Source organism: Pezoporus occidentalis, unplaced genomic scaffold, assembly GCF_034315485.1.
Source record: "Pezoporus occidentalis ecotype Australia unplaced genomic scaffold, CSIRO_AGI_Poc_V1 ctg91, whole genome shotgun sequence".
NCBI lineage: Eukaryota > Metazoa > Chordata > Aves > Psittaciformes > Psittacidae > Pezoporus > Pezoporus occidentalis.
In genome coordinates this window covers 2,527,023-2,554,810 of record NW_026916273.1, presented here as the reverse complement: position 1 = coordinate 2,554,810, position 27,788 = coordinate 2,527,023, and the positions used below count along the sequence as shown (strand labels likewise).

At 44.6% G+C, this 27,788-nt stretch overlaps 1 protein-coding gene across 3 annotated transcripts in view; it reads left to right on the top strand.

Moving 5' to 3' along the window:
* Positions 1–27,788, top strand: part of HTR4 (5-hydroxytryptamine receptor 4) — a 133,104-nt gene that overhangs the window by 61,650 nt on the left and 43,666 nt on the right. For 2 of the 3 annotated variants that reach the window (XM_062605351.1, XM_062605350.1), the window contains exons 5-6: positions 14,960–15,113; positions 16,431–16,999. In XM_062605351.1, coding sequence (XP_062461335.1) covers positions 14,960–15,113; positions 16,431–16,999 — 723 coding nt within the window. Of the gene's footprint in view, positions 1–14,959; positions 15,114–16,430; positions 17,000–19,763; positions 20,390–27,788 lie in introns of those variants that run through there. The other variant, XM_062605352.1, reaches the window with a different exon arrangement.

Below are 27,788 nucleotides of genomic sequence, written 5' to 3'. Positions count from 1 at the left end.
GTTGCTTTAAGCTTTTTCAGTGTTGTTGCTCGTCAGCAGTAGCCAAAGGGAAATATGAATCTGCTGGGAACTGTAGAGCAATAAATTTCTCTCCATAGCTGATTTTGGCAGGAGGTCTCTGAATCCTCATGAGTATAGAAAAACTTGAAAAGAATGAGATTTGTATCGGTAGAGGAAGCCAGGTTCTCAGCTGCTTTGCAGCACAGCTCTGTTTGCATTAATGACCCAACGTGGCACATTCTCATTTTAAGAAAAGACACCTTAAAGATGGATCCACGGGCAAGTCCAGTGTGTTGTGCACAGGATGCTGTTTTAGCAGGGATATTGCCCTCCATTGCAACATCAGGTGCTGCTTACTGCCAGGGGCTGTGGGCAAGGCTTGGCTGGTGCATGGCTTCATGTGTTGTGCTGAACCCTGTCTTCCCAGGGACAAAAACCATTACATTATGTGTCTTTCTCTCTCCTGTCAAAAGAATATTTGACATATCTTCCAAATACTATCAGAACTGCTCTTCCTGCTGCTAGCAGCCATACAGGCAGACAAAAACCAGTATTACTAAATGACATTGAGACATATATTACTAGATTATATGGAGAAAGAGCAAAAAGAGCACACACAACCCCCCTAAATTTTATGGGCTATTTTTCTAAGGCACCCATTTGCACATCTGTATTAGTAAAGGCTACCGAGGATAGTAAAACTGGTGAAAAATATGTATGGGCTCTGTGGAAAATATTGAAAACTTCCTTTTCTTTAGAACTTTTATTTCAAAATTAAGATGAACCTGAAGTCTTTAACAATTTATGGCAAATAATTCTGGTTTACTGTTGTTTGCAGCTTTTCAGGGTAAATGGCAGAACTTCCCATATAGAGTAGGAAGAGTTTGCACAAGGTAAATACTTAGAATAAAACATTTTGACTGGCTATTCTAATAAGCAATATTTGCAGCTTTCATTTGAGCTGTGTGCTGAGATTTCAATACCTTTAAAAATGCTATTACTTATTATTACTAATATGGCCAAAATAACCATAATCATTCTCGTCGTCATGACAGCTAATATTTAAATAACACCTTTCATCCAAAGAGTCTGTACACAGCCAGACTTCAAAAGGTGCTTGATTAACTTCTCCACTGATGGGCAGCATGCCTTTGTTGTAGGACAGAGGGGCACCGGCACAGGCAGCATTGTATCCAGAGAGAAGCTGATGTGCAACAGCTACAGTGAGTTTCCTAATCTGGAAGTTTAGATGGCTGGAATGCAAATAGAGGAAGCTCATTATCTTAAAAACATTTGCACTTTGAGCCAATTACCAGTAAAGCAGATGTTAGGCACTGCGCTCTGTATGTGGCCTTGTTACATGAAATGTTGGAGTTTGATTCTCCAGGCTCTTAATTAAACAGGGGGCTGTGGAGAGAAGGGGATGTGAAGGGAAAATGTTGTTTTACCCCTCTCCTTCACCTCCTGATCTCTGACAACTGCAGGGATGAGAAACCTCCCATGTGGGGTGCACAGAAGGAAGACTCCCCCCTTTCTCCTGCCTGTGCTACCCTCTTGCAGAGCCCTGCCATGCCAGGAGCTCTTTCTACTGCTGCCTATCCCCATCAGTCCCCATGCTCCTCAGACAGCCTTGTCTGGGTGTGGCAAAGGGGTTGGGGACAGTCTTGGGTCTAGGGCTGTTGAAATGCATGGTTTAGAGAGGATTATAGCTCTACTCTTCCTTCTATGCTCTTTTATTCTCTGCCCAGGGAGTCCTGAATTCTCTCTGCTGGATGCAGAGCTCTGTAGCAATGGGTGAGCGTTGCTGCCTGCAGTAACACGTAGATAATTCCCCTTCTTTTGGACAGAGGGAAATAGAGAGATGAATCTGGTGACCCCCACACCATTCTCCCATCCCAGGACAATACTTTAATGAGTAGAATACTACATGGAAGAAGGGAATGGCTCTCTTGAAAGAAAGCAGGAGCTGTAACTGTGCTTTGTAGGAAACTAAACCTCTAAGCTTGTCCTACATGTCTTCTGAGGAGGTTTTGGGAAGGTGCAGTCCCTCCTGCACTGGCATCTGAGGGTGGTGGGCACTGCGCTTGAATGAGTCCCATATCAGCATCATTCCATTTAAGTGCTCGTCCTTTTGTGATAAAATTATTCTGCTTTTAAAGATTTCTGTTTACCAAGTGTATATTTGAACCTGTTGCTTCCTATTTCCTATAAGAATTCTTCCTATTTCTTCAGGATTAAAGTGATTCTTTAAAATAGAATGAAAAATGGACACAGTGGCTAAAAAGAAACCCAAACCACAAACTCACCAATCCTGGTGCCAAACTGATAGGGGCAAAAAAGTGTTTAGAACTCTGAATTTGAAGGTCCCAAGAGCTGGAGATCATCCTAAGTGTCACAGCAAAAAAAAAAAAAACAAACAACAACCAACCAACTTTAAGAAAATGCCTGTAGATTCATCCTTATAAATGCACTGACAGAGAGAAATCCCCCAATATTTGCCATGCCCTCGGTATTGGCTATGGTAGACTAAGCAGCAGTCAAAATGCTTGAAAAGAAGCTGAGGATGAATTCATTAATGAGTGCTGGGTGTGCTGAAAGCCTCTGCACATCGAGGGGTGAGGAAGCAGAGCTGCCTGGGATACAGAAGCACTGCGGCAATCTCTGTGACAGCTGACAAACCTGAAAGCACCAGATGTCAGGGAATTACTTCAGGACACACAAATGCTCTTTCTCTTTCACACGTGTTTACCATACATGTGCTGTTCTTTGCTGTCAGGCAGAGAGAGAGAAAAGGTTCTCCAAGCTGGTAGCTGGATGCAGGCATGGGTAATTATCACAGCCTTTATCTGTTGCTTGCTGCTTTCATGCTGAAGAATGACACCTCTGCAGACTAGCTGCCGAGCTGATCTAAATTTTAGGTAATTCTTTGGTACATTGTTTTTCTTGTTTCTCTTCTCAAAATGGCTTTATTGAGTGCTTGTCAGAGTAATGACCACCACACAATACCATTAGCAGAGCACTAACAGCAGCATCCCCGAGACGGACTGCTTCTCTCTAAAGCACTTGAATTTGCCATAGAAAGCTTTCTCTGTCTTCTAATCTCTGCAGGGCATATATACCTCTCCCAGCCATCCGGTCTTGCTGTAGGAGTTCATCTTTGCCACTCACATGAAAAAAGCCAGGTTTTCATCTTAGATATTTCAAAAGGTGTATTTCCTCTCCCAGTACAAGAAGGCACAATTATGTCTGTATTTGCTGACAGTGAGTGTCAGCTGAGAGAGAAAGCCCAAGATCTCTCTGTCTCAGGTAGAGTGAAGAATCTCAAGTCAGCTGCGTGGCTTTCATCACTTTCTATTTGATCAGACACTTCAGTATGAATCTGACTGAGTGCTAAGGCTGCTGGGTTCTCCCAGAGCCCAGTGTCAAGTTCAGACTCCTCACCATGGTGCTCGAGACAGACCAAGGTGCCTCCTGTAGCACTGGACTGGCTCTCCTGAACTGCTGTGAATGAAACTATTATGAAGGTGGGTCATTCCCTAGTCATCTTCCTCTCTTAAACCTGTATTTCTTCCTCTTACTGATTGACTAATTAACATGATTTTCAAAATACAATTTAGCTGTGGCCTGCTTGTGTCCTCCTGAAGTTTAACATCCACCTGGACATCATCCTTGAGCACAAAAGGAGTCCTAACTTGACCAGGAATTTCTATGCTAATTCCTGAGCTCTTTCAAGTCCCAAACAGTCTATTCAAAAGACTTTCTTCCTGAATTATCACTGTATATGTTATTTTACATTTCTGCAGTGCTTGCTCACCGGCATGGTCTGTCAGCCTGATTAGGTAAATCAGAAAACAGGTTGTATAAAAGCAATTGCTTTTCACCATGCAAGCAGCAGTCGTTGATGTCTGCAGATCCAAAACCCAGTGCCCCTTAGCTAGCAACATTGTCAGGTCTAAACATTCACAAAGACCAATGGCATTAATTTTTTAACCTACTGGGCCTGTTTAATAAACCATTTTCCAATTGAAATGAAACATGAGGTCTTTTCCTCTGTCTTTCAGAGGAGGCATTTGGGTAGAAGAAGTCAGGGAGAATGTAGGCACTTCGATTTTGGCTCTTAACACATCCCTAAGGATGTGCCATGGTTCATTCCTTGCTGCATTGAGGGAATTGAGTGTACTATCAGCAAGTTTGCTGATGACACTAAGCTGGGAGGAGTGGCTGACACGCCAGAAGGCTGTGCTGCCATCCAGCGAGACCTGGACAGGCTGCAGAGTTGGGCAGGGAATAACTGGATGAAATATAACAAGGGAAAGTGTAGAGTCCTGCATCTGGGCAGGAACAACCCCAGGTTCCAGTATAGGTTGGGGAACGACCTGCTAGAGAGCAGTGTAGGGGAGAGGGAGCTGGGGGTCCTAGTGGACGACAGGATGACCATGAGCCAACACTGTGCCCTTGTGGCTAAGAAGGCCAATGGCATCCTGGGGTGTATTAGAAGGGCGGTGGTTAGTAGGTCGAGAGAGGTCCTCCTTCCCCTCTACTCTGCCCTGGTGAGACCCCATCTGGAATATTGTGTCCAGTTCTGGGCCCCTCAGTTCAAGAAGGACAGGGAGCTGCTGGAGAGAGTCCAGCGCAGGGCAACCAAGATGATTAAGGGAGTGGAGCATCTCCCTTATGAGGAAAGACTGAGGGAGCTGGGTCTCTACAGTTTGGAGAAGAGGAGACTGAGGGGTGACCTTATTAGTGTCTATAAATATATAAAGGGGGAGTGTCACGAGGATGGAGCCAGGCTCTACTCAGTGGCAAACAATGATAGGACAAGGGGTAATGGGTGCAAACTGGAACACAAGAGGTTCCACTTAAACTTGAGAAGAAACTTCTTCTCGGTGAGGGTGACGGAACACTGGAACAGGCTGCCCAGGGAGGTTGTGGAGTCTCCTTCCCTGGAGACATTCAAAACCCGCCTGGACACATTCCTGTGTAACATTATCTAGGTGTTCCTGCTCCGGCAGGGGGATTGGACTAGATGATCTTTTGAGGTCCCTTCCAATCTCTAGCATACTGTGATACTGTGAACATTACACTTGTGCTGTGTCATGCTGCAGGTCACCTGTAGCCAGTGACAGTCCCACTTCCCTCTTGTGTCCTTTTCACAGAGATTAATTCACTTTTGCTGCCGTGGATTTGGCTGCAGTTCCAAACCTCCTCAGCAAGCAGGACAATGAGGTTTTTCAGCACAGCTTGGGTGGAGTGGTGGATACAGAATAATAGATCCGTTTTCCATACCAAAAGAAGGCTAAACCCCACCTTTTAATTCTGCCTATTTCTTCCTCCTGATTTTCTTCCTCCTTCCTTCCTCTTGCTGTGGCTGTCCTGGGAGCACCACTTCCAGGTGTGTTTTGGTCTGCAATCATCTTGAGAAGGGCAAGGAATAAATTTCAACATGACTTCATGTCAGTGCTAGAGATGAAAAGTGCAAATATCCACACTTCAGCCACATTTGAATAGATACAAGTACAAAAGTTTTCTAAATCCCACTATTTCTTGAGCACTTTGCCCATTTTTAAAATACTTCTCCTTTTGCAAACAACTCAAAGTTGTGCTGTTCCTGGTGTGTATCAGTTAAAATGTGGGTACCTGAGCGCAGTCTAATAGTGATTAATGACTTGGCAGAGTAACCATCCTCTAGCCCATATGAGCAGCTTACCCAGCAGGTGCTGTTCACTATTAGGATGTCACAGGCTAGCAAAGTCTCCTAATTTCCAGCTGCTGCATCAAATTCTCCTCTTGGGACTTGGACAACAGGCTTTCAAAGCATCTCCCTCACTTGTCCTGTGCAGACACAGCTGAGATTTGGAAGAGTGTCAGACAGTTTAATTTTTGTGGTATTCTGCAGTCATCTCCTAGCAACTTTCAGGTCAGCTCCAAATACTCACTCTGGTATGAGTAAGAGCAATGTGTCTTTCTTTTTCCCTCTTGTCTAGGCTTTAAAGATTGCTGGCAGAAACTTGAATTTCTGTGACAATTTTTGGTTGGTTTGGGGTTGTTTTTTCCCAGAGTGAGAACTAACTCCCAAACAGTGTTCATAGGACAGAACAGATGAAGAGGTAGTGGTGAATGGCCCTAAGAGATCAGAACAGGTAGACGAATGCCTGGGTGTCTGTATGGGGAAGGATGACTCAGCCCATCCTTGATGTATTTTCTACCTCCACAGCATCACTGGTCCTGGCAGCTAGGTTGGAGCAGCACTGACAACACTGCTTCCTTTACAGCACTTTATAGAATCATAGGATCATAGAACAGTTAGGGTTGGAAAGGACATAAAGATCATCAAGTTCCAGCCCCCCCTGCCATAGGCAGGGACACCTCACACTAAACCATGTCACCCAAGGCTCTGTCCAACCTGGCCTTGAACACCACCAGGGATGGAGCATTCACAACTTCCTTGGGCAACCCATTCCAGTGCCTCACCACCCTTACAGTAAAGAATTTCCTCCTTATATCCAATCTAAACTTCCCCTGTTTAAGTTTTAACCCGTTACCCCTTGTCCTATAACTACAGTGCCTAATGAAGGGTCCATCCCCAGCACCCTTATAAGACACTCTCAGTCTCATCTGAAAAAGTGTTTTTCCAAGGTGTCAGAGATCTCTCAGGGCTCGCTGAGTTGCTGTCAGTGGGCTGTGCTTTTCCATCATCTCTTTGGTATTATAATATAAATGAAAGATTTAACCTTGACTTATTTATTGCACGTTTTCTGCGTACGTATCCATTCTTTGTGCCTATGCAATAAAAATAATTGCACTGCATATAAACAGACCAATAAGCTGTGACAGTCTCCAAATATAGTTAACCTGTCAGGAAAGGCAATTTTCTTCTCCAATATTTGCAGTGCACTTTGCAATACAATCACTTCTCTAAGTCTTGGGGAAAAACAAAATCAAAACAAAAGAAACAAAAACCAAACCAAAGCAAAAGAGAGACACAGGTCGTAAATGTCTGTAGCTTGGGGTTAGATGAACATCTGGCAGCTCTGCTCTTCGGGTAGCCAAATCATATTGCACCTTCTCTCTGCTTCCTCCAGCTCTGCTCGTGTCCCAGCCTGTGAAGTCTCCATCTCTGCTCAGCACTAGGTACATTGTTTGCCTGGCATGTTTGAAACATTTGCAGATTTGCTATGTAACACACAGCAAAACAGACCAAACTGTGTGTTTGTATATGCAATGCTGATCTTACTGGAATTCAAACATACCACATAATCACTGCTAAATAGAGGCTAAAGCAAAGCAGATGTATCCAAAGAGTGTTGGAGCACCAGAGTGACAGATGCTTGTTGCACCATTTACAAACATTAATTAACATTAATGTACTGTTCAGACATCAAATTAGCACAGTCCCTTGAGAGAGATGATGTTTTAGAGACTCACAAACTGTGGTGCTCTGCAGTGTCAGTCTGTGGGGAAAAGAAGCCCTCTCCCTGTGCAGGGTGAGAGGAAGCACAGTGTGATAGCACATGCAGAGGGTGCAGGAGGAGTGCCAGGCTTTGAGTGGTAGCAGGACTAATGAGGTTTAGGTTGTGGCTGACTCTGCTGCCTCCTGCTCACAGTGCTGCATCACATCACTCTCCGTGCTCATCTCTTCTGCATGGCCTTAGAAACGATGCAGCCAAGGCAGTGAGGTTGACTGGCTTGCCAGAGGATGCCTGGACCACAGTGGAGCTCAGGGTCAGAAGCATGATGTCTTTCTCAAGGATGGGGAGAAAGGAGCTGTGCCCAGCAGTGCTCTGCAAAACAACTGGCCAGGGCCAGGGAGAGGTTATTAGTGGGGAGATTTATTAAATTACAGGTTAGGCTATCGGTAAGTAATGATTAGACAGTTGGCAATCTGATTATATGACACAAATTCCAGCTGTGGTTTTGTATCAGGCCACAAATCCCCTGTGCCCTTTTCAGTTGGAAAGACATCTGATCTCATACAGCTCTCGGATGCTTAAGTGGGGGAACAGAGAGGCTGCATGGGAAGGGGCTGAGGAAGGGCAAATGCCGCCAGTCCATGAGGGCTATGAGATGCAACACGTAACTGCAGAGTTATTCGTGTCGGCACTCAGCCTGGCGAGAAAACTGACACGGGATTTGCAGGATTCAGGTCCGAGAGCATTAAGAAAAATAACGGAGCAGATGGCCATGGCACACCCTTAGGGATGCACTGTCCTTTACTGATCTTTACAAACCCTCGAGAAATACGGTAATGTATTTTGCCACCGTTGCTGCCAGTAACCCTCAACACACAGCGACCCACACGAGGACCATGAGGGAGACCTCTCTCTGCGTTTGGCAATATACGTTTGTTTGTATTACTAGCTAAATTTATCCAGTCCCAATTAACTGTTCTCTTTAGCATTTTTCTCAGTGTAATTATCTCAACACCAGCAGGCCATTGTTTTTCTAATAAGAATTTAATTTTGTTGCATATAATCGTTTTAGGACTATTTTGTTTCTGGACCAGCGATGCACAACTTTGTTTTATTTGGCGCAGGCAGAGACCATAGTTTATTTGCTCAGTGGGAAAAAGAAGAGAAAGAGCTGTTCCCTCCAAAAAAACGTAACAATGTGGTTATACAGAGGCCAGAATCTGGCTTCACTGAAATATCAGAAAAACCAGTAGCGCTGTTTTAGTTTCACACAGACATAATGAATTGAGATCCTAGCTCCTTAGCCTTCATCACTTGGTCAGGGTTCAGCTGAAGATTCTGGCCCAGTGTGGATTCACTGAGGGAGAGGAAGAGCGTGCAGAACCATGCTCAGATTTGGGTTTTTGAGTGCTTCAGAGTAGAGCTCCGAAAAGACAAAGGGGATTTTCCAGCCTAGCACACTCCATATATATATACTGTGTGCCATGAGGAGGAGTGTCTCTCTTCTGAAATGAATGTCTCTGCTGCAGGAGTTTTCTATCAGTGCAGTTCAGCATCCTCAGCATCTGAGCTGTCTGCCTGGGGTAGCCTCTGGAGCCCCTCTGCCAGGTTCAGCCTCCTCCTGGCTGATGGGTTAAGAGCAGGGTCCCCTGTGTTGGCAGCTGCTGGAGCCTGTCTGTCTGCTGCTTCTGCTTCTTTGGCCTCTCTTTCCTTAGGAGCTCATAGACAAATTTCCACTTTGTTGTTTAAGGCATGGTTGGCACAGAGCCTGTATGGCCATGATTGTTGCACCCTGACTTTGGGATAGAGCTAGTAGAACCCACAGTTTTTCCCTGTTTTTTATAGATTATTTAAGGGGGGTAAAAAATTTGAGTGTTTGGTGAATTTTCCTTGTCTGATTTTGGCCCCAGTGATGACAAAGCATATAGTATATATATAATTGTACACATGCACACGACACCAAATGGTTTTAAATGTGGGCCACCCACGGAACCAGTCTGTTTAGTAAAGGTGGGTGTGTATTTGTCTGTCTGTGCTCTCTAAGGAGCTTCTTGTAGTGTACTGTCTACATGCTCATAGCTCAAAGTTGTATTGCAAACCAGGGAGATGTTTTAATTTTTCTCCAATGGCAAGGAATTATCTAATACAGCTAAGTACATTTCTGTAATGCCAGAAGGCAAGGAAAGAACAGTGGTGTGGTTAGAGCATCACTGATCCTGAGGGGGAAGCTGGGGACTCCACTACTTCTTTCTAGAGGTGTGCCCAGGGCAGCTTTTCTGCTGCCACTTGCTCGAGGAGGCACTTGGATGTCCAGGCTGATGGATGGCCAGATGTGCTAGCTGTTGTATCATTACTTGTTTCTCTTTAATGGCAGAAACTGGAGTATATTAATGTTATTGTACTGGCTGGTTATCTAGATTATTGGATCTTTGATTTCAGTCTTAACCACAGATAATAGTCGCAAATGGAATCTCATGGTGTTGGTGCTTGATAAACATGCAGACAGGCACTACCACAAAGAGCTGTCCTTGCCATGAGCCACAGCTAGAATATGCTGGTGTCAGATCTAGGCCACCAGTGTGTTGAAATTCAGTGCTGTTTCTCAGTCTTAGACTTTCTTGTCTACAAGAACCCGGAAATTATAATCTTGTAATAACTACAGGTGGCATTGCTTAAACGTTAACGTGCTTTTCAAGACTTATTTTTCCTGGAGGAGAGGCAGGCTATGATACAAGAAGCGTGCAGGCCATGCGTATGCATGTAGGTGTGGGATTTTTTCATACAGGCAAAATGGCAACAACACCCATGGTTTACAACACTTACATTTCTGCAAAAGCCTTGGACCAACACAGCAGACTCAGCATTCAGTTGTACAAGGCAAGAACATAGCTGAAGTTCATTTTCTGTCTATTTTCTCTTTGGCTTCACAGCTTTCCTCTTATCTGCCATCTCCTGTTTTCACATATATGCAAGTTTAACATTAGGCAAGCTGTCCATGATCTTGCTGCAGAGGAATATGATATTATGCCTTCTCTACCCAAAGTGCTGAAGGCTGTTAGGTACAAATGTGTTGCTGCTGTACAGTTCATCAGGAATTTCTATCTGCTTTCTGGTTTTATGTTTAGCACTGACTGTAAAGAGGAGCTCGCCGGCAGGCAAAGTGCCAGTCCTGGTGGGAAAGGATAAGATATTTTGCTCTTACAGCTCATGGATATTTTGTGTTTGAATGGCTGTGGCAGCTCCAGCTGATGATGTGAGTAGGAACAAGGAGGAAGTTGCCCCACAGACTGGGGCACTGGTCACTGAAGCCTGAGCATTTCTTATAGCTTTTTTGAATGTAATAGAGGTGCACTGGCATCCCCCTGGAGGTGCTGGGAGAGTGCTTATAACATGACAGGTCCACTGTTACGAATTGATCCATTTGGCTCTAATCAGTCTCCCATATCACTGGAAATTCCACTGGATGACCAGGGAACATCACATTCCTGTTCCTTGAGACAGAATCTGGCCACTGCACTGTTGCATAAAGCCAAGGTGACAGTTGGCAGGTCACAAATCCTCAGTAGCCAGACATATCTGCAGCAGCTATAAAGGCCATAAGTAAGGCCATAGGAGTGATGGATTTCTTCTTTTGAGCCATCTGTAAAACGTTAGCGTTTGAGTCATTCAGGTGGTAAATGTCTGATATGGGGAAGTAAAAGTATTTTAATAACCTTTGCTTTATGGAGCTACTTGGAAGTTCTACAGCTCCAGGAAGAGATTCTTTGTATTTCCCCTTCAGCAAGGAATGTCACAACAGAGGTGGAGGAGAGGATATGTTTTGCCTTATCTGCTCTGCTGTAAGAAACAGGGAAGTTAACATTTTCAGGGAACTGCAGAAACACGGTCTTGACTGATAATAGTAAGAACTAATATTTAATTAAACTTGGACATCATATTAATCATGTGTGTATATTACACCTTATATTCATCCATCACACTGTCATACCAGTACATAATAGTCTTTATGAGCACAGGAAAACAGCTTTAGCTTAAAAGAAAGCAGAAATGTAGAATAAAGAAATGTCTTTATTTCAGCTTTTGACTAAAACCACTGATAATCATAGAGACATGATTACTTTACTCTCAGTGAATAAACAGCTGCTTAAATGCCCAAACCATCATATATATCAAATCACCAGCTACTGCAAAAATTGGTGTGACTTCAGTGATTTCAGTTAGCACACACAGATTTCTGTCCTCTGACTCCTGGGGCCATTGAACGGAAATCCTGCTGAGCTATGGAAAAGTGGATGGTGTGCTTCCCTGCCTCCCTCAGCAAAATGTCACCCACACGCCGATTGTGGAGCCTTGTTACCCATAACAGTGCAGGGCAGCAGGAACCCAGCTCGACTTCTGAACACAAGGGAACTCATGGTAGCAGCAGTTAGCAAAATATCTATCTATCTAATCTTTTGACATGTAAGTGGAGGAAAATTGCTGCTGAATCACTGGGAGGGAAGAAATATGAGAGCTTAAGATGTCATTTTTACAGGCATAATTTTTACTCTAATGGCCTTTAATAGCATGTACAAGTCAGTGTAATGCTGTCAGCTGCAGCAGAGATAGAGTTATAGAAATGTAATAGCTCAAACTGCTTGGAAGAATAGTTTTCCTGCTGTAGTTAATTAGCAATGTATCGTGGTTTTCCTGTTCTGCTTGCTTGTTCAAGTTTTGAAATGGTAGCTGGTGTCTTGGCTGTTCTTTCCCATTTATTCATTGAATTTCTTCTTTTCCTCCTCCTGCAAATAAGTGTAGTGTCTTGGGACTTGAGGAACTTGCCATCAGGCACGTTACAGGACTCCTTTGATGTCCAGCACTGAGTAGCACTTTGTGTTAGGTATCTCTCTGACAGTAAACAATTAATGATGCCAGCTTTATCTCCAGTGTGTTTAGAGTCAGAAGAGCAGTTGCACATAATGCCAAGAGAAGCGCCATCTGTCCTAATAAGCGCTCAAAATCATTACCGAAAATACCTGTTTGAATTCAAAGGTCAGTTTATTTCCTGGGGAAAGGAAATCTGGAGAGCAGGGGGAAATTCAAATCCAATAAGCTCTAGCAACACAGGACGAGGTTATTCAAACACATTGTGGCTGTCATGAAGAGGGTAATTATCCTAGCAACAAAGGAAATATTTATTCTATCCTCTGAAATCATTAAGATACTGAAATCTGACCATGACGGTCTTCATTGTCTGATAGACTGAGAAAAATGCAGGTTGGAAAGGCCTTTGGAGGTCTCTGGTCCATCCTTCCTCTCAAAACAGCCAAACTTAAATCTATTTTCCTTTAATTGGGTCACTCAGGGCCTTACCCAATCGAATTTTGCATATATTTGAGGCTGGATACCATCGCTTTCTCTACTCAGATCCAATGAAGGCAAGCTCCAAAACTAAGTAAATCCTGCTCCTGTAAATTATTCAGCTCCTCCTCTTCCCTGGTGGAAGGAATGTGAGGGCCATGGTAGTGGGGACAGGAATCAGACCCACTGACTGCCATGGCTGCTCGTGTGAGCTCTACAAGAGGAACGTTTCACCCAATGCTCTAAAATAACAGTTACTGTCAAATGCAATATTTCTTTGGAGGTGAAACTTTTCAGAGGAGCAGCCTGATTTTCATGCACACACAAAACCAGCTGGGAATGTAGAAATGATGAAATTGAAATAGTTGAATGCTTCTTTCAACATTTTTCCCCTGTGACATTTTGAATCTTACTTCAGAGAGACTTTAAAAAAACCTTTTCTTTTGACACTTTGATATTATTTCAGCCCTTTGTGTGGAATATATCAACTGATTTTATCAAAATAAAGTAATTCAGTAGATTCCACATGACAAAAAAAAAAAAATCTTAAAAATTTTGAAAATTCATATATTGTTGTGCCTGTTTAGCACAAAACTTCTTGTTCTCGCTCAAATCTTGATGAAACAAATTAAGGACTTCGAGGTCATCTCTCTAATACATGCACATAAACTGTGTATATGTGCGTTTTCACATATGTCATACTTTAATGTGCTGCTGGCACTTAGAAATTCTCATGGGCACCTCCTCAGGCTAGTGGTCCAGCTTTAGTGTGTGCTTCCTAATTTTATGTCTCTAATTCATGATTCTGCTGACCTCATAAAACAGCAGTGAGGCTCTCTCTACACATTGTACCTTGATGTTGAGGCTTGACTCAGAAACATCTCTGACAGATAATTCATTCCCTTTATAGTCACTGAAAATGTGGCTTCATCTTCAATGCAGTGCTCATATCCTACAGGGCCCCATGTTGCATAACTTCTGTGCTTGCCAAACCTGGAAGCTACATCTACCAGATAATCGTTACTCATTCACTAAGAAAATGTATTCATCAGGCACATAGCTGAATGATATGTTTAGTTATTAGAAGACGTGTTTAGTTATTTAGAAGACCTGAGAATTTATGGGCACTTCATGTGTCTCAAGACCCCAGTTCGCTGTCACAGCTCTGGGCACATCAGTGCTGCCCTGTTTCTACAGAGCCTGCTGAAATCCCAAAATCTGAAGATCAAAAATATTTCATTGGGAACCTGAGGCAGACTGTCAGGTCAGGACCATCGACAAGCTGCAATAGGACGATATAGTTGCTCATCTGCCAAGCTTATGGGCATCAGCTAATTTCAGAGCAATTAGATTTCCAGTTTTAGGTTTGATATGCCTTCCTGATGTAGAAATCTGCTAGCAAGTGGGTAGCCGAGGGACCAGACAAACAGAAGAGCTGATTTATTATCTCTTTGTGAAGGCATTTTTAGTTCATGGCTAGTTGTTATATTAAGAGAAGGGACCTGTTGTACTATGAATATTACGGATGTTTCAAGAGGAGAAAAGAGTGTGCAGGGCATGTCCCCTTGACAGTGAAAAGACTAGAAGCCCCATTTGCCCTGTCCTTGTGGCAGAAGGTTAAAGTTCAGCCAGACAAGAGGCAGATTTCTGGGAGGTAGAAAGGGAACTTGGCTATGGAAAAACACACTTTATTTCACTGACATTTTCACAGCTTTGAAACACTTTTCTAATTTGCAATAACAGCTTTTGCAGTCTTGTCAAAATAAATGTCCATTGCAGTTAGGAAAACCCCAACATTTACTCAGTTATGGCTAAATGGGAGGAAGGTGTTCTCATTCATCACAGTAAGGAGGGTGCAGACAGCTTTGTGACTAACTGCAGAGGAAGAGGAGGGAGGAATATGAAGTCACTCCCTTGCTCCGTGACCTCAGACAAACCACAGCATTGATCTGTGCCTCATTTTCCCTAACTGGAAACCAGAAAATACTAGCTTTCCCTTGTAAGGCACTCTGAAACCTTATTTATTCCTGCTGTGAAAATATGCTGAGCTCTTTGTGTAAGAGGCAGTCAATGGAAACCGGCTACAGGCTCATTTTTTCTCTATTTTGAAAGGCAGGAGAAACAACCTGCAGAAAATGCTTTACAGCTTTATTTTTAGAAGACATGGATGTCTCCTTTGATGACTGCTGTTCTCACTGTTCTCCTTGCAGGTACTATGCTATCTGCTGCCAGCCTCTGGTTTACAGGAACAAGATGACTCCATTGCGCATTGCTGTAATGCTTGGAGGGTGCTGGGTAATCCCAACATTTATTTCTTTCCTCCCTATCATGCAAGGCTGGAATAGTATTGGCATCATTGATCTGGTGAGTAGCTAAGGGGGAACACCAACCTGATATCAAATATATTTGGTGCTGTATATTCTTCTTTAAAAAGATGTATTTGGAGAAAAGAAGGGAACAGAGGGGGTTTTTAAGGGGGTTTGAAATGACTCTGTCCTGGAAACATTGATACAAAGACAATGGTGGCCCTGGGATTGGATTTTACATCTACTAGTGAGTTCAGTGAGTAGTCCTGTGAAAACATGCCAAGCCCCAGCTGGCTCCTAATGGGTACCTCAGGAGTTCTTAGTTCCCCTTGACCTTCTTGCCATGCTAGTGATATTTGGAGAGCCATGAAACCCGAACTTCCCCAGAAGGGACAGCATTTTGGGCCAATTCTATCAATATCCTTGTCCTGTTGTGAGCCTAGAAGGAGGGGAGAAGGTGAAGTTCCCCTGTGCAAGTCATTTCAGCAGGAGTCAGTTTTCCTTGCTGCAGTCTGGCTTCACTTGCAGGATCCCATCTACAGGGGAAGGAGTTAAGAGCTGCAAATGCTCTCTCCTTCTAGTGTAAAGATGCAGGAATTAAAAATGGCAAACTGTGAAAACACTTTGTTTAGAAGAGCTTGCTCAAAGAGATGTGGCATCCTCTATGCCAAGTCTTAGCCAAGGAGCTGTGAATACTTTTTGGCTCATGGAGAATAACAGGCGCAAGCTGCCCAGCCTCTAGACAGTGTGATAAAGCCAAAACTGCTTCTAGCCAATCACCATCAGGACATGCATGCTTGCAGCAAGTTAATGATGAGATCTCAGACGATGGACACAATCTGCAGACTGCTGCCACCAGCAGTGTTCCTGGGAAGTTCCGTGTCACCCCCAGCCCTCAGCTGCCCTCCAGTTGCTGCAGCCTGGTCCCTTTCCTGTCCATTTGGTCCTTTCCTAATACCGCCTGTGGGACTCGGCTGTGTGGAACTTGTGCATCTGTGGTGTAAAAGCACACCCTGAACAGAGCAGTGAGCACTGCAGAAAAGCATGGCAGAGAGTGGAGTTGCTCCCCTTTGCTGTGTCTGAACTGGGGAGTTACACTGATTTTCACTGGCCAGGTTGAGGCGTGCTCTGCAATGCTGGAGCTGCAACATGGGATGGTCCAGAAGACCCGAGGGCCTGCAGTACCACAGAGCCCACAGTGTGGGCACAGGCAGGAGAGGCAGCAGTGGGTAAGGCAGGTACTGTGGATAGGAGAGCAGAGGGAGTACATAGTGTCAGAAAGTGGTGATGAGGTCTCCTAAGAAACAGGCTGCTGGTATTAGAGCTGAACTTCTTTCCTTGTTCTTTGTCCTTGTCCTTCCTGCCCCTGTCCCAGGTTCAGCAAAGGCAGTTCAACAAGGCTTCCAACTCCACCTACTGCATATTCATGGTCAACAAGCCATACGCCATTACCTGCTCCGTGGTGGCCTTCTACATTCCCTTCCTCCTGATGGTGCTGGCTTACTACCGCATCTACATCACAGCCAGGGAGCACGCCCGGCAGATCAGGGTGCTGCAGCGCGCAGGGGCCCCCACCGACGGCCGGCAGCACCACCCGGACCAGCACAGCACGCACCGCATGAAGACTGAGACCAAAGCTGCCAAGACCCTGTGCATCATCATGGGGTGCTTCTGCCTGTGCTGGGCCCCCTTCTTTGTCACAAACATAGTGGACCCTTTCATAAACTACACCGTGCCAGGGAAGCTGTGGACGGCTTTCCTGTGGCTGGGCTACATCAATTCAGGGTTGAACCCTTTCCTCTACGCCTTCCTGAACAAGTCTTTCAGACGTGCCTTCCTCATCATCCTGTGCTGTGGTGATGAGCGATACCGAAGGCCTTCCATCTTGGGGCAGACAGTCCCGTGTTCCACCACCACAATAAATGGATCGACTCATGTACTAAGGTGAGTGTTTCTCTGATGCTGCAAAATGCCTGTAGACACAAGAAAGAGTACTTCTCTAGAGTTTTTGTAGAGGATTGGTTTCACTTTGCATTTGAAATATCTGATTGATTAAATGTTTAAAAAGGAAGGGTGAAGAGAAGCAGCCAGAAATCCTTAGGGTGCTCAGACAACCTAGCTTTGTAGATGACAGATATGTGTTGGCATGCACACTTTCTCCAGAGGTGTGTTCAGGGAAGAACAGAATACAGAAGCTGTGCATGCATTTTGGCAAGCCCTGCTTGTCTGGTCTGGGGGGAACAACTTGACCCCATGGGGAGCACCTGGGGGATGCTGCCTGCTCTGTCTTCTCTAGGAAAGAGATCATGACACCTCCCATTGCCCCTTCTCAGACTCTGCCTTTGATGGCCCACCAGCCACTGCTGCAGCTTCTGAGCTAATGAAAGGCAAAGGATGAACTTCCCCAAACACTGTGATCCCGGGACACGTCAGTGGGTCTCTGGGAGGAGGGGGGCTTGCCATTTTGTTTGAGCAGCACAGCAATTCCCAGGGTGTCTGCCTTGCACTCTAACCCAGTCAAACTCCCAAACACTGCGGGAGCCCCAGGAGCTGAGCGTGTCTTGCATGGGCGACAGCCTGGTGTTGACAGTTTGGGTCCCAGTGAATTTGAGCCCCACACCATTCACCGAGTACCACAATGTGTTCATTGCAAGAGGAGAGGGTGTGGACTCTGCACTGTGGGGGTAGAGAGGGATTTGGAGGCCTCTGCGGTGTGAGACACCCTCTGCTGTCTTCTCCTCATCAAGTGGAGAGGTGGGAGGCAGAGCACAGGAGGAAGGGAGGGAAGAACAATGATCTCCCGTAATATCAGAACAAACTGCAGACTCTGGATAAAACTAGAGGTGTTTCTATGCAGCTTTCTAGAGGAGGTTTGGTTCTTTTGTTAGATGGATTCTTGGCTCTTCACATGCAGATAAAGGATTTGGTAACTCTGTGCTCGGAGCTGAACCTGCCCAGTGACTAAATCAGACACTGAGCACTTCCCAGCTGAGCCTCAACTGCAGGTTTGCCCTAAGCTCTCTTCTGCAGTGATTGCTGGCTTTGGAAAGAGTCTGAGCTGTTTAGTGGATGGGAGATGGAGCAGGACTTGTCACAGCCTTGAGACAGACCTCTCAAGCTTTCTAACTCATGAAGGACACTGCAACATATTTATCTTCTGATTAGAAACTGTTTGGGGGCCATGGTCCTAGAGCTGTCTGTGATGGATGCCTGGCACTGTGCCGTGCTCAGCCTGTGTTCTGTCAGAGCTATGCTCCCAGGGACAAAGCTGATGCTGTGGTTAGGAGGATTGAGGGAGCAGCCCTTGTTGGACTCAGCTCTCCATCCCGCAGTGAGCCAGCCAGTACCTCTGGCTGGGGAGCCGTAGGGATAAATGCTGGAAACACATCCCTGCATGGGTCTTGGCCACTCAGGCCAGCTGGGGAGGCTCTGACAAGCTGCAGTAAATGGTGGATTCCACCATGGAGCTGAGATCAGGCATTCCTCATTCTAACTTCTTGCTCCCACTTGTACCACTCTGGTCCCACATAGGACCTTTCCATGGAAATGTATAACAGTCCTGTCAATCTAGATGTGACAACCATTGTATGTGCAAGAAGCAAACCTGTGCAGGGCATCTTGTCCACTTCTAGCTTTTTGTGAGTACTTTAATGGATAAAAGCGTGTTGCTTCTCTTCAACATACTACACGCACAAATCAGATTACCTTCTGCCTTTCTGTGTTGCTCCACCTCTGCAGAAGGCACTTGCTTCCTGCTGCCACATCCTCTCCTCCCTCCCTGAATCCCTGGAGGGATTCAGCTCTGCGCATCAGCACTTCAGAGAGCAATTATTTTCTGTTGTCTTCAGCTTTGTAATGGATGAGAAAAGTGTGACTTCTTTGCCTGGTGCAGATTAAGCACCGATGCTGACAGAGGTGTGGGGATTAAAACAAACCAATGAACTGTAGTTTTTGGACAGTTAATCTTACTTGAGGAATTTTCATGTCTTCAGTGCTTCTCTCTTAAATGCAGAGAAGGTTGGACTCAACATGGATGGAGGAGAAATTTGGTGAGGTGGGCTCTCTGAAGATGTAATGTATATTTCTTTACTAGTTTGGATATATAAGGGATTTGTGCCTAGTAAATGGAATAGAAACCTTCCTGTATGGGCTGACTTCATACCAGCCCAACTGAGAAGCTGCACAGGGGCAGTGCCTGGCTCACACACTTCTTTTCCGACCTCAAAGCTGTTTCTTCCTGACCAAGAGCTGCAAATGGGGAGTGTGATTTTACAGCTGGTTTTTGTATCCTGGAGGGGGGAAATAGTGAAGAGCAGGAAAGACCTTGTGCTGGGTTCCTTCCCCAAAACCTGCAGAGATTAGTATTTTGTATTAAGTTGACATGGGTCATTTAGCCTCAGAGGGAGTCAGGAGTAGGCAGATTGGGGTTTTTAATTCCTTTCCACTTCCAGTCATGAGAAGATCTGAACTTTCCTTCCATCCTATCTGTCCAAACCATTCTGTCCTTGCTCACAATCAACTCACCGGTGCATTTCCAAGTGCAAGAATATGCTTGTCACTGTTAAAACTCAGGCTCTTGCTCTTGGAGGCACCTCTTGTGAGAGTGCCTTCTAGGGAAGGGACAGCAATTCTTCTATTCTTCTTCTGATAATTTTAGTGTCACAATGTTATGACATTACAATTTTGGGATTTTTCACATTTATATTAGGAATGGGAAAAAAAGAAGAAGGAGCAGCAGAGTGCAATAAAACACGTCAGCAAGAAGAGGCAGATGCTCTCACCACACCCAGACTGAAACCACTTGGGAAGCAGTTCTCATTCCTTCTTTCTTTTATAACTTATTTTTCAAGAGATCTATAAAGACTGTGGTGCTCTGGGTGGCCCAGCAGGGAGAGACTTTGTACAGCACTCCTTGGGCCAGACCCAACTGCAGTGACGATGGTGCAAGGGAGGTGACTGCACAGTGGCTCAACTATGATATGAGAGTGATCATAACTTTCTTATTTCCCTGGCAACCGCCTCACTTTAAGTTATGAACCGGAAGATGAGGAAAAGATTTTCTGTCACCATTTAGTTCTCGAACTTTCCACCAGCTGGTGTGAGAGACACCCATTTGTTGGGCATAGTAAGACGTGACACAAAGTGTGTTCTGAAGATGTCACAAGCAGCTGGGAGATAGGATTTGGTCAGAGTTGAATCTGTGTGTATGATGGGAAAGAGTATTAGAATTCAGTATTCAGCTTTGAGAGAAAATTTAGGTTTGCTGTTTTCCAATTTTGCTTTCTGCAAGCATAGGAATTGCCAGAACCCCTTTTCTTACCCCTGAATATTCACCTATTTCAATCCTGATGTGTACCATCAACTGCAAAATTCAGTCAGGACACAGGCAAATGGTGAATTGAAATTTGCAGGTGTGGCTACAATCTGAAATTCACACGCTATTCATTTTTCAATGGTTGAGATTGCAGCTCACATGTCATATACAAAGTTTTGTTTCTCTGGCTGCAGCACAAGTTGTGTAATTCATTATAAATATTTGCAATTCATAGCTCTAATAACCTGTGGTTTGGAATATCATTCATTGAGAGGACTGGGGAATCATTCTGAATAATGAGGGGATAGGAGAATTTGCAATGAGCACTCAACTAACGTATGGCAAAAATTAGTACAATTATTAATTGCAATAGAGATGGGTTTCTGGATGGCTGTAACATTTGTTCAGTTCTGTGCACCATGAGAGTGAAAACAAAATGCCATAATCATCTGAACAGTTCTGTCTTCCCCTTTAACCATATTGCTTGCATATCTTTTGTCGCACAGAGATATTTATGCAACACAAAACAACAAACTCATGCCTTCATGAATCATCAAACTCTCATTTTGCACAGGTGGATGGGAACTCAGATCAGCATTGCTTGAATTCTTGGAAAAAACAAGATCTGAATTTTGCCACAGCAAAGATGAATTTGAGTAACACATATTTGAGCAAGGATTGGAGTAGGCAAACTCTGGAATGTTTAAGTCTAAGAGTTCACTTTGGTGCATTCCCCATTTCCTCTCAGAAGTGCACAGTTCAGCACAGTACAGTGTATTGGTATCTTCAGGGAATGATACAGTGAGTGGTTTATTTACTCATTTTCCATCAGAGAGACAGGTCGTCTCAGACAAAGCCGATGCCAGTTTTATTTCTCCAAAGTAAAACACATCCTGATTTGCCTTTTAGAAGAGCCAAGAGGAACAAAGTGAAAAAAAAAAGCAGCTGCACGCTGGGGGCTGGAAGTTCATTGTCTTCATAAATACAGAATTACATTAATAAGCCAATCAGCCCACACTCGTGTCAGCACTCTGCAGGTGCATAAAACACTGGGAGAAGTGTGCAGTAAACCACGGCGTGCAGCCGGCACTCGACGCCAGAGCTCTGCTGTGGAGTCTTATTGGTCCCAGGAGGGAACATGAGTAATTGTGCCAGTAAATCTCCCAAACTGCAGCGAGCTCCGGTGCTTCCTGGCTGCTGCTGGAACTGGCAACACAGCAACTCAGGTCTCCAGGTCTTAGAAGTTTAGCAACTCCATGGCTTATGGATCTATTGGAATACAAATAAATCCACGCTGGCTGTAGGGAGGAGAAGGTCAGAGCTCCTATGGAGCAAAGGAAGAAGTGATGCGCGCCTATCAGTGATTTCACGGACTGCAGTTGTGGCTGGACTTAGAAAACACAGAGGTTAGTTACTCAGAGCTGCTTTCTGGTGGAACCAGCAGGTCTTTCTCAAGGATTTACAAGTAAAATAATTCCTCCTGTTCTGCCTCCTCCTGTTCCTCTTATCTCTTATCCTCCCTTAGGCACTAAGACAGCCGCAGAGACTGCAGAGCTTCCTGAGGCAGAATAACAGACTCGCTGCTGAGGTTCAGAAAGCCCCAGCAGATCCCACCGCTCCTCCGCAGCAGCAGCCAGTGGTCTTGCCCAGCCCAGCCCAGCAGACAGCATGGCCAGTGCAGGCTCCAGTCCTCTGCTCGCGTGCTTCTCCTCCAGCTGTCCTGAGGCAGAGACGTCCCTTGGTGGTTGGCAAAGCTCTCCCAGCACGAGTGCTTCGTTGGCAAAGGTGCATTTAGCCTCAGATGGGGACACACACCTTCCTTACCGCACTTTCCCATGGGACAGAGTGGTGGCCGCTGGCACCGGCAGAGGTATTTTGGAGGAAGGAAGGACTGTGACAGCGGGCATGGGGGGACAGGTCAGGCACAGCCAGGGTAATATCTCAGACCTCCCTGCTGGAGTCCCTACAACCATTTCAGTATCAGCAGAGAAGAATCTTGAGCCCTGATCTGCTGCTGCATGACACTAAATATTTGCCTCCCCTCTCTTTTCTGTGTTCCTCTCTCATACATGTGCATGGAAGCCATGGAGATGCATAATTGGGTAACCCAGAGGGAATTAATTTCTGGAAAGGAGATGTTTGCAGGCTGCGTTATCAGGGAAGTGTTACACTCTCTTGCGTTGGTGATGTTGGAAAGAGTACGATTTGCGAGGGCTGCAGTGGGAGCCTGGAATTCAGCTCCAGGCTGCAGCAGCAGCCAGCCAGGCTGGGCAAGGAAGGGCTTCAATGCTGCTTAAGGAAAAAAAGAAGCAATCAAAAAGTGAAGAAAAATGAGATATTTCAGTAAATGCACAACTCTTCTTGGATAAACTTATAAAAGGCTCTGATCTTTAGCGGGTGCAAGGGTGAAAGATGAAGGCTTGAATTCAAACTCAGTATGTCCTACTGCTCTCAGCTTCAAAGCCAGCTATCTACGTTGCTCATTCACTCTGCTGGGCTGCCTGTAGGCACGACCAAATTAGCTGAAAGGGTAAAATCCAATATTCATGATTCTTTCAGAGTTTCAGAAGATTTTTTGGCTTTGCTTTAAGGAGAAATAGGCAACCAGCAGGTAGGCACCTGGGTGCACAAAATTCACAAACAGGCCCAAGAAGGGAACAAAAGCCATCAATAACAAAAATGGTGGTTTAGCTTGGTTTGACCAAATTTGCAATTGATATGGAAGTGAATCTTCACCGTGACTTAATTTGTAAACACAAAGGATGCACGTCTTTGATTTAAAATTGATTTTTCTTTATTTTAGCACTCACTACAACATGAATACCCTTCCAAATCGTTCCCCCTTTATGCAAAGTGAACAGATTTCTCTGTCGATGTTCTGTGATTTGTTTTTCTTATCACTAAAGTATCATTTAGAAAAGAATTCCAGTGGCAGGATACTGCTGCCCAAAGCTATACTGTTACGTAGAACAAAACCAGGTCGTTAGAGTTAAAACTCCTGGCTGACAGGAACTGCCTAGGAATTTTGATGATGCTGCAAGATGATGGATCAGAGCTTTGATATATGTTACCAACTTCTTCGCTACAAGTTCATTAGCCCCAAGATGGATCATTTGGACTTGGTCTGCTCTTTCCTTCATTGCCTCATTGCTTGCTGTTTCACACTGGATTTCCATGGGTCATTTTGGAGGCACGGGGTAAGCAGCATATGTTTTGCTGTGCTTGTGAGACTTGGAGCAATTACAGGCTGCTAAGTTTGAGGATGCGTGTTGTAATTTCTCCATCAGTTGCCTTATTAATGGGTCCAGTAGGCAAGAACTTCACCCCTTTGTGAATGTGCTGATGAAGCACATTTTCACTAAGTTCTTTTTAGGAAGTTTCTGAGCAAAAGCTTGGGAAACACAAGAAATGATGACATACCCCTGCCACCTCCATCCCCTGCAAAGTTTGGGGGTTTATGCAAGTCCTTTGTTTTGACAGGGGTTTAGTGGAGACTCTCTGTTGAGAGACACAAGTAATTTTTTTCAGCAGAGAAACTGATGAAATACTGCTGGGGTGCAGCTCCTGTCTTTGTATATGTTTGGCCTGGAATTTTGATTTTTCTCATTGACGGCAGGGATTTATTTTGCTTTATCTCAGCAAATAGGTGCAAACATCATGTTTGCCTGCAAACCACCATGCTCCTGTGATTTGGTTAGCAGGCCTGTGGGCAGCCACTCTCAGCTGACTGTACCCTGCAGGGGCATTATCACATTGCTCCATGGAGGACCTGGGGGAATGCCTTTTTCTGTGCCTCGGAGGGCTCTGTCCTTAGGAACCCTTCAGCACTTAGCAAGAGGCACAAGGAAAGCTAATGAATTTTTTCATGCAATAGACATAAATCTTGGTAGACTTCATTTAATTTGCAGTAGTGTCATTTGTCATCAGCTGTGGGTGCCTGGATAAGCAATGCTGACATCCTTGGGTGCTCTCAGGCAGACCTTTTGACCAGTCTTTCACTCCTTCCCTGTTACAAGTATGCAAAGCCAGCATTAGGCATGGCCAAGAGTGTACCTCATGCAGCATGAGCACTGCTGGAAGGGTATCACATGGGTGGTTCTATGGGTCACTCTGGAGCCTGCTCTTTCCTGGTACAGAGCCGCACCAAGGAGAGAAGCCTTGTGAGAGCTCTTCAGCCCAAGGTGTGGAATATTATATCAATCAAAACATATAAAAAGGGTGACTTCAGAGGTGACAAAGAGTATTTCCTTCTTTCGGCACAGCCCCAGGGTTGAGCCCTCTGGGCAGTGCAATCAGAGATTGCTCAAGATGTGTTTTTCACTCTGATCATTTCGGTTCAAGTCTCAGTTCCCCATGCCAGCAGAAGCAGCACCGCATGGCTTCATACCACAGCCCGAGCATGGCTGGCTTGTTTTGCCTTGCAAAATGGAAACTGAGAGGGGATCTGATTGCTGTCTTTAAATGCATCAAAGGATAAAGACTGGGAAAGGAGGAGTTATTTAAACTAAGGAATAATCCTGTCACAAGGACAAATGAATATAAAGTGACCAGGAATAATTGAAAGCATGGAATTTTACAAGTTGCCAGCCATCATGGTAGTGATAGTTTGAAACAACCTCTTTGTAAAATTACTGGAGGAAAACGTCTAATTTTTAACAAGCTGAAGCTTTATGAATTTACAAAAATCATCTCATTATACAGTATGACTGTGCTAGCAGGAAGCTGCCTTGGGGCCCCATAAACTCCTGCTTTTGCCTTAATTCTGACCCTTGTGGAAACCACGAGAGCTGAACTGCTTCAGATCTTGTCAATACCTGACCACACCGCCTATGTAAATTCCAATTTTCTCTCCCATCCTGCTGATTTTACATCCACCAGGGACTATCAAGAGAAACAGAAGTTGTCCCAGTTTCCTCAAAGACCTCATGAACTGGGTTCTTGTGCTTCCTACCTTACCCTTCCCCTCTGGCAGTGGCTGCAGTGCAGCCAAGTTCGTGACCCTGTGGGTCAGCAGCTTGGTATCCAGAGGTGCTTCTGTCACATTCCCAGGATCCAAGTTTGGCAGACAATCACACCCACAGATAAATAGAAAGCAAGGACATTGTCCTTACATAATGGTGTCCAGACATTCTGATCTAGAATGTGATATAAAAAATCTGAGAAGACAGACTAATGTCTGTCCCACTGGTAAACGTGAGATTATGAAAAGTAGCTCTCAATTCTCCAAGCTAATTCTACTTTATGAGGTTGCAATTTGCAAGAAGTATGATGTGTTTGACTTGGTACCTACATCAGCATGGCATATATTAACTAGATCACCCCCTTGGTTTGTAAACCATATAAATTGCCATCTGCTAGTGGATGTATTTCTAGTCGGGACTCTTCAGGAACAGGTCTTGATCATAAGCAATTTACTTTTAATCTCCTTTCTGGAGAAAAACAAATAATTGCTGATAACATATTCTGATAGCACCAGATTAGATGACTAACAGTAATACAAGCGAGCAGCACAGGGCTACTCTGCCCTCTGAATTACTTGGTTAGCTGAGCACAAGGAAAATGTTTCTACAGTTACAGAAACATAGTCTTTATGGCTGTGCCTTTTTATGGCTGTGCCTCTTGGCACACTGAGCACAGATCACAGGCTAATAAAATGAACAGCCAGTGTGAAACAGGCTTCAGTGCTGAATATCAGCTCCCACTTGCTACTGAGCCTGAAAGGTGAAGGGGGCTGTTCCACAGACATGGAACCGATGCTACCTGCATACCCAGCCCAGGCAGGGTTGGCGGAGGGGTAACGTGCTCCACGAGGATGCTGGAAACAATGACGTGGTTAAAGGTTTCAAATAGAGGCTGTAGCAATATAGTCCTGGCAGATGAACTATTTATTGTCCACTAGAAAAGTAGAGAGACCAGTGCCACTTGTGCTACGTAAGTCTAATGCAGAGATGTGCAGCAAGGGAAAGACCTGGAGGTTTAAAGTGCACAAACTTGCATCAGACAGAGAGTATTAATTTTTTAAAACATAGATCATAAACCATGACCACTGATTCTCATGCAGCTTTCTACCACTAGAAATTTAAGAGTTAAGATTGTATTTCTTTGTAATAACCTCTCTAGTTCAAGAACAGGTATTGAACACAAGAATGAGTTCAGGGAAGACCCACAGCCTGCTCGTGCTGGACATACTGGGTGATGACTCCATACAGGAGTCTCTGCTGCTTGAATGACATGGTCTCCAGGATGGAGATGTCCTCAGCCCCTTTGCTTTCAATCCGTTGCTTTGTTGTACTAGCACTGAGGGCACCCAGGAGGGAGCAAGTTCAGCATTGCTCTGGGTGCTGCACAATTTCAGTGATGCTGAAATAACCCCTGTTACTTCTCTAAATACATTTCTTTTGCTCCTTTGCTCTTATTTCCCAGTTTCTCCTTCAGAGTGGGTATGTAATGGCATGTACAGTGCATACAGACATCTCATCCCATTCTGCTGTTTAAAGCTAGGCTGAACAAAGTAGTTATAAATAGTACAGGGAGACAATCTTGTACCAAGGAAAAGGCTCAGACCGGTGAATTAGAGTATAGCACTTATTAGGTCTTTTCCTTTGCTGATGTTGTTAATCGTAGTCAAGAGATAATTTGGGTTTCACTTAAATGTCATTATTCTATAAAAATATAGGAGATCATTAGACCCAATAACAACTGAACAAAAAGAGTTTTGTTGCTTCTTGAAGGAGCTTTCTTGTAATTTTTTATGAAGCTTTGCCAATATTTACAACCAAACTTATGTTCCAACTTCCCCTGCATGATTTTACAACTTGGCATCAGTATTCTCCACAGTAACAGCCTTCTAGTGTAACATTCACAAATACTGTGACTAGGAGTTGTGAAGGATCATGAGCAGGGCACAGAGTGCTATAAATATCAGGCTCAAACAGGAGATATCGGCTGAATCAGGAAGTGCAGGCTGAGATTATACAATCTGCTCTGCAGCATGGAAGATTCCCTTGGGTCTGGGAATCTAGATGTTCCACAACAGTAGACGTTATCACCATAAAAATAGTTTCACACATAGCCAAGTGCTTGGATGTGTGTTTCTCTGTGGACCATCAAACAACCTACAAACAAAAAGATGGAACATCATCATGTGCACAGCTGTCTTGTCCTTTCTTTCCCCTCTCCATCTGAAGAAAGATGTGTGTATTTCTGTATCTCCTAACTTCTTCAAGGAGGTTACAGCACAGGGCCCCTGCAGCAGCTCGTGGCACCCAGAGCTTCTCCATGCAGCTGATGTGCTGCCAAAGAACCTGAATCCACCCTAGGCAAAAGCATTTGCAATGGTCAGGATGTACATCCAGCATGGCAGTGCACATGGAGATGTGTGGATGGAAAAGCAGCCACAGCCATGGCCAAGCTGATGGG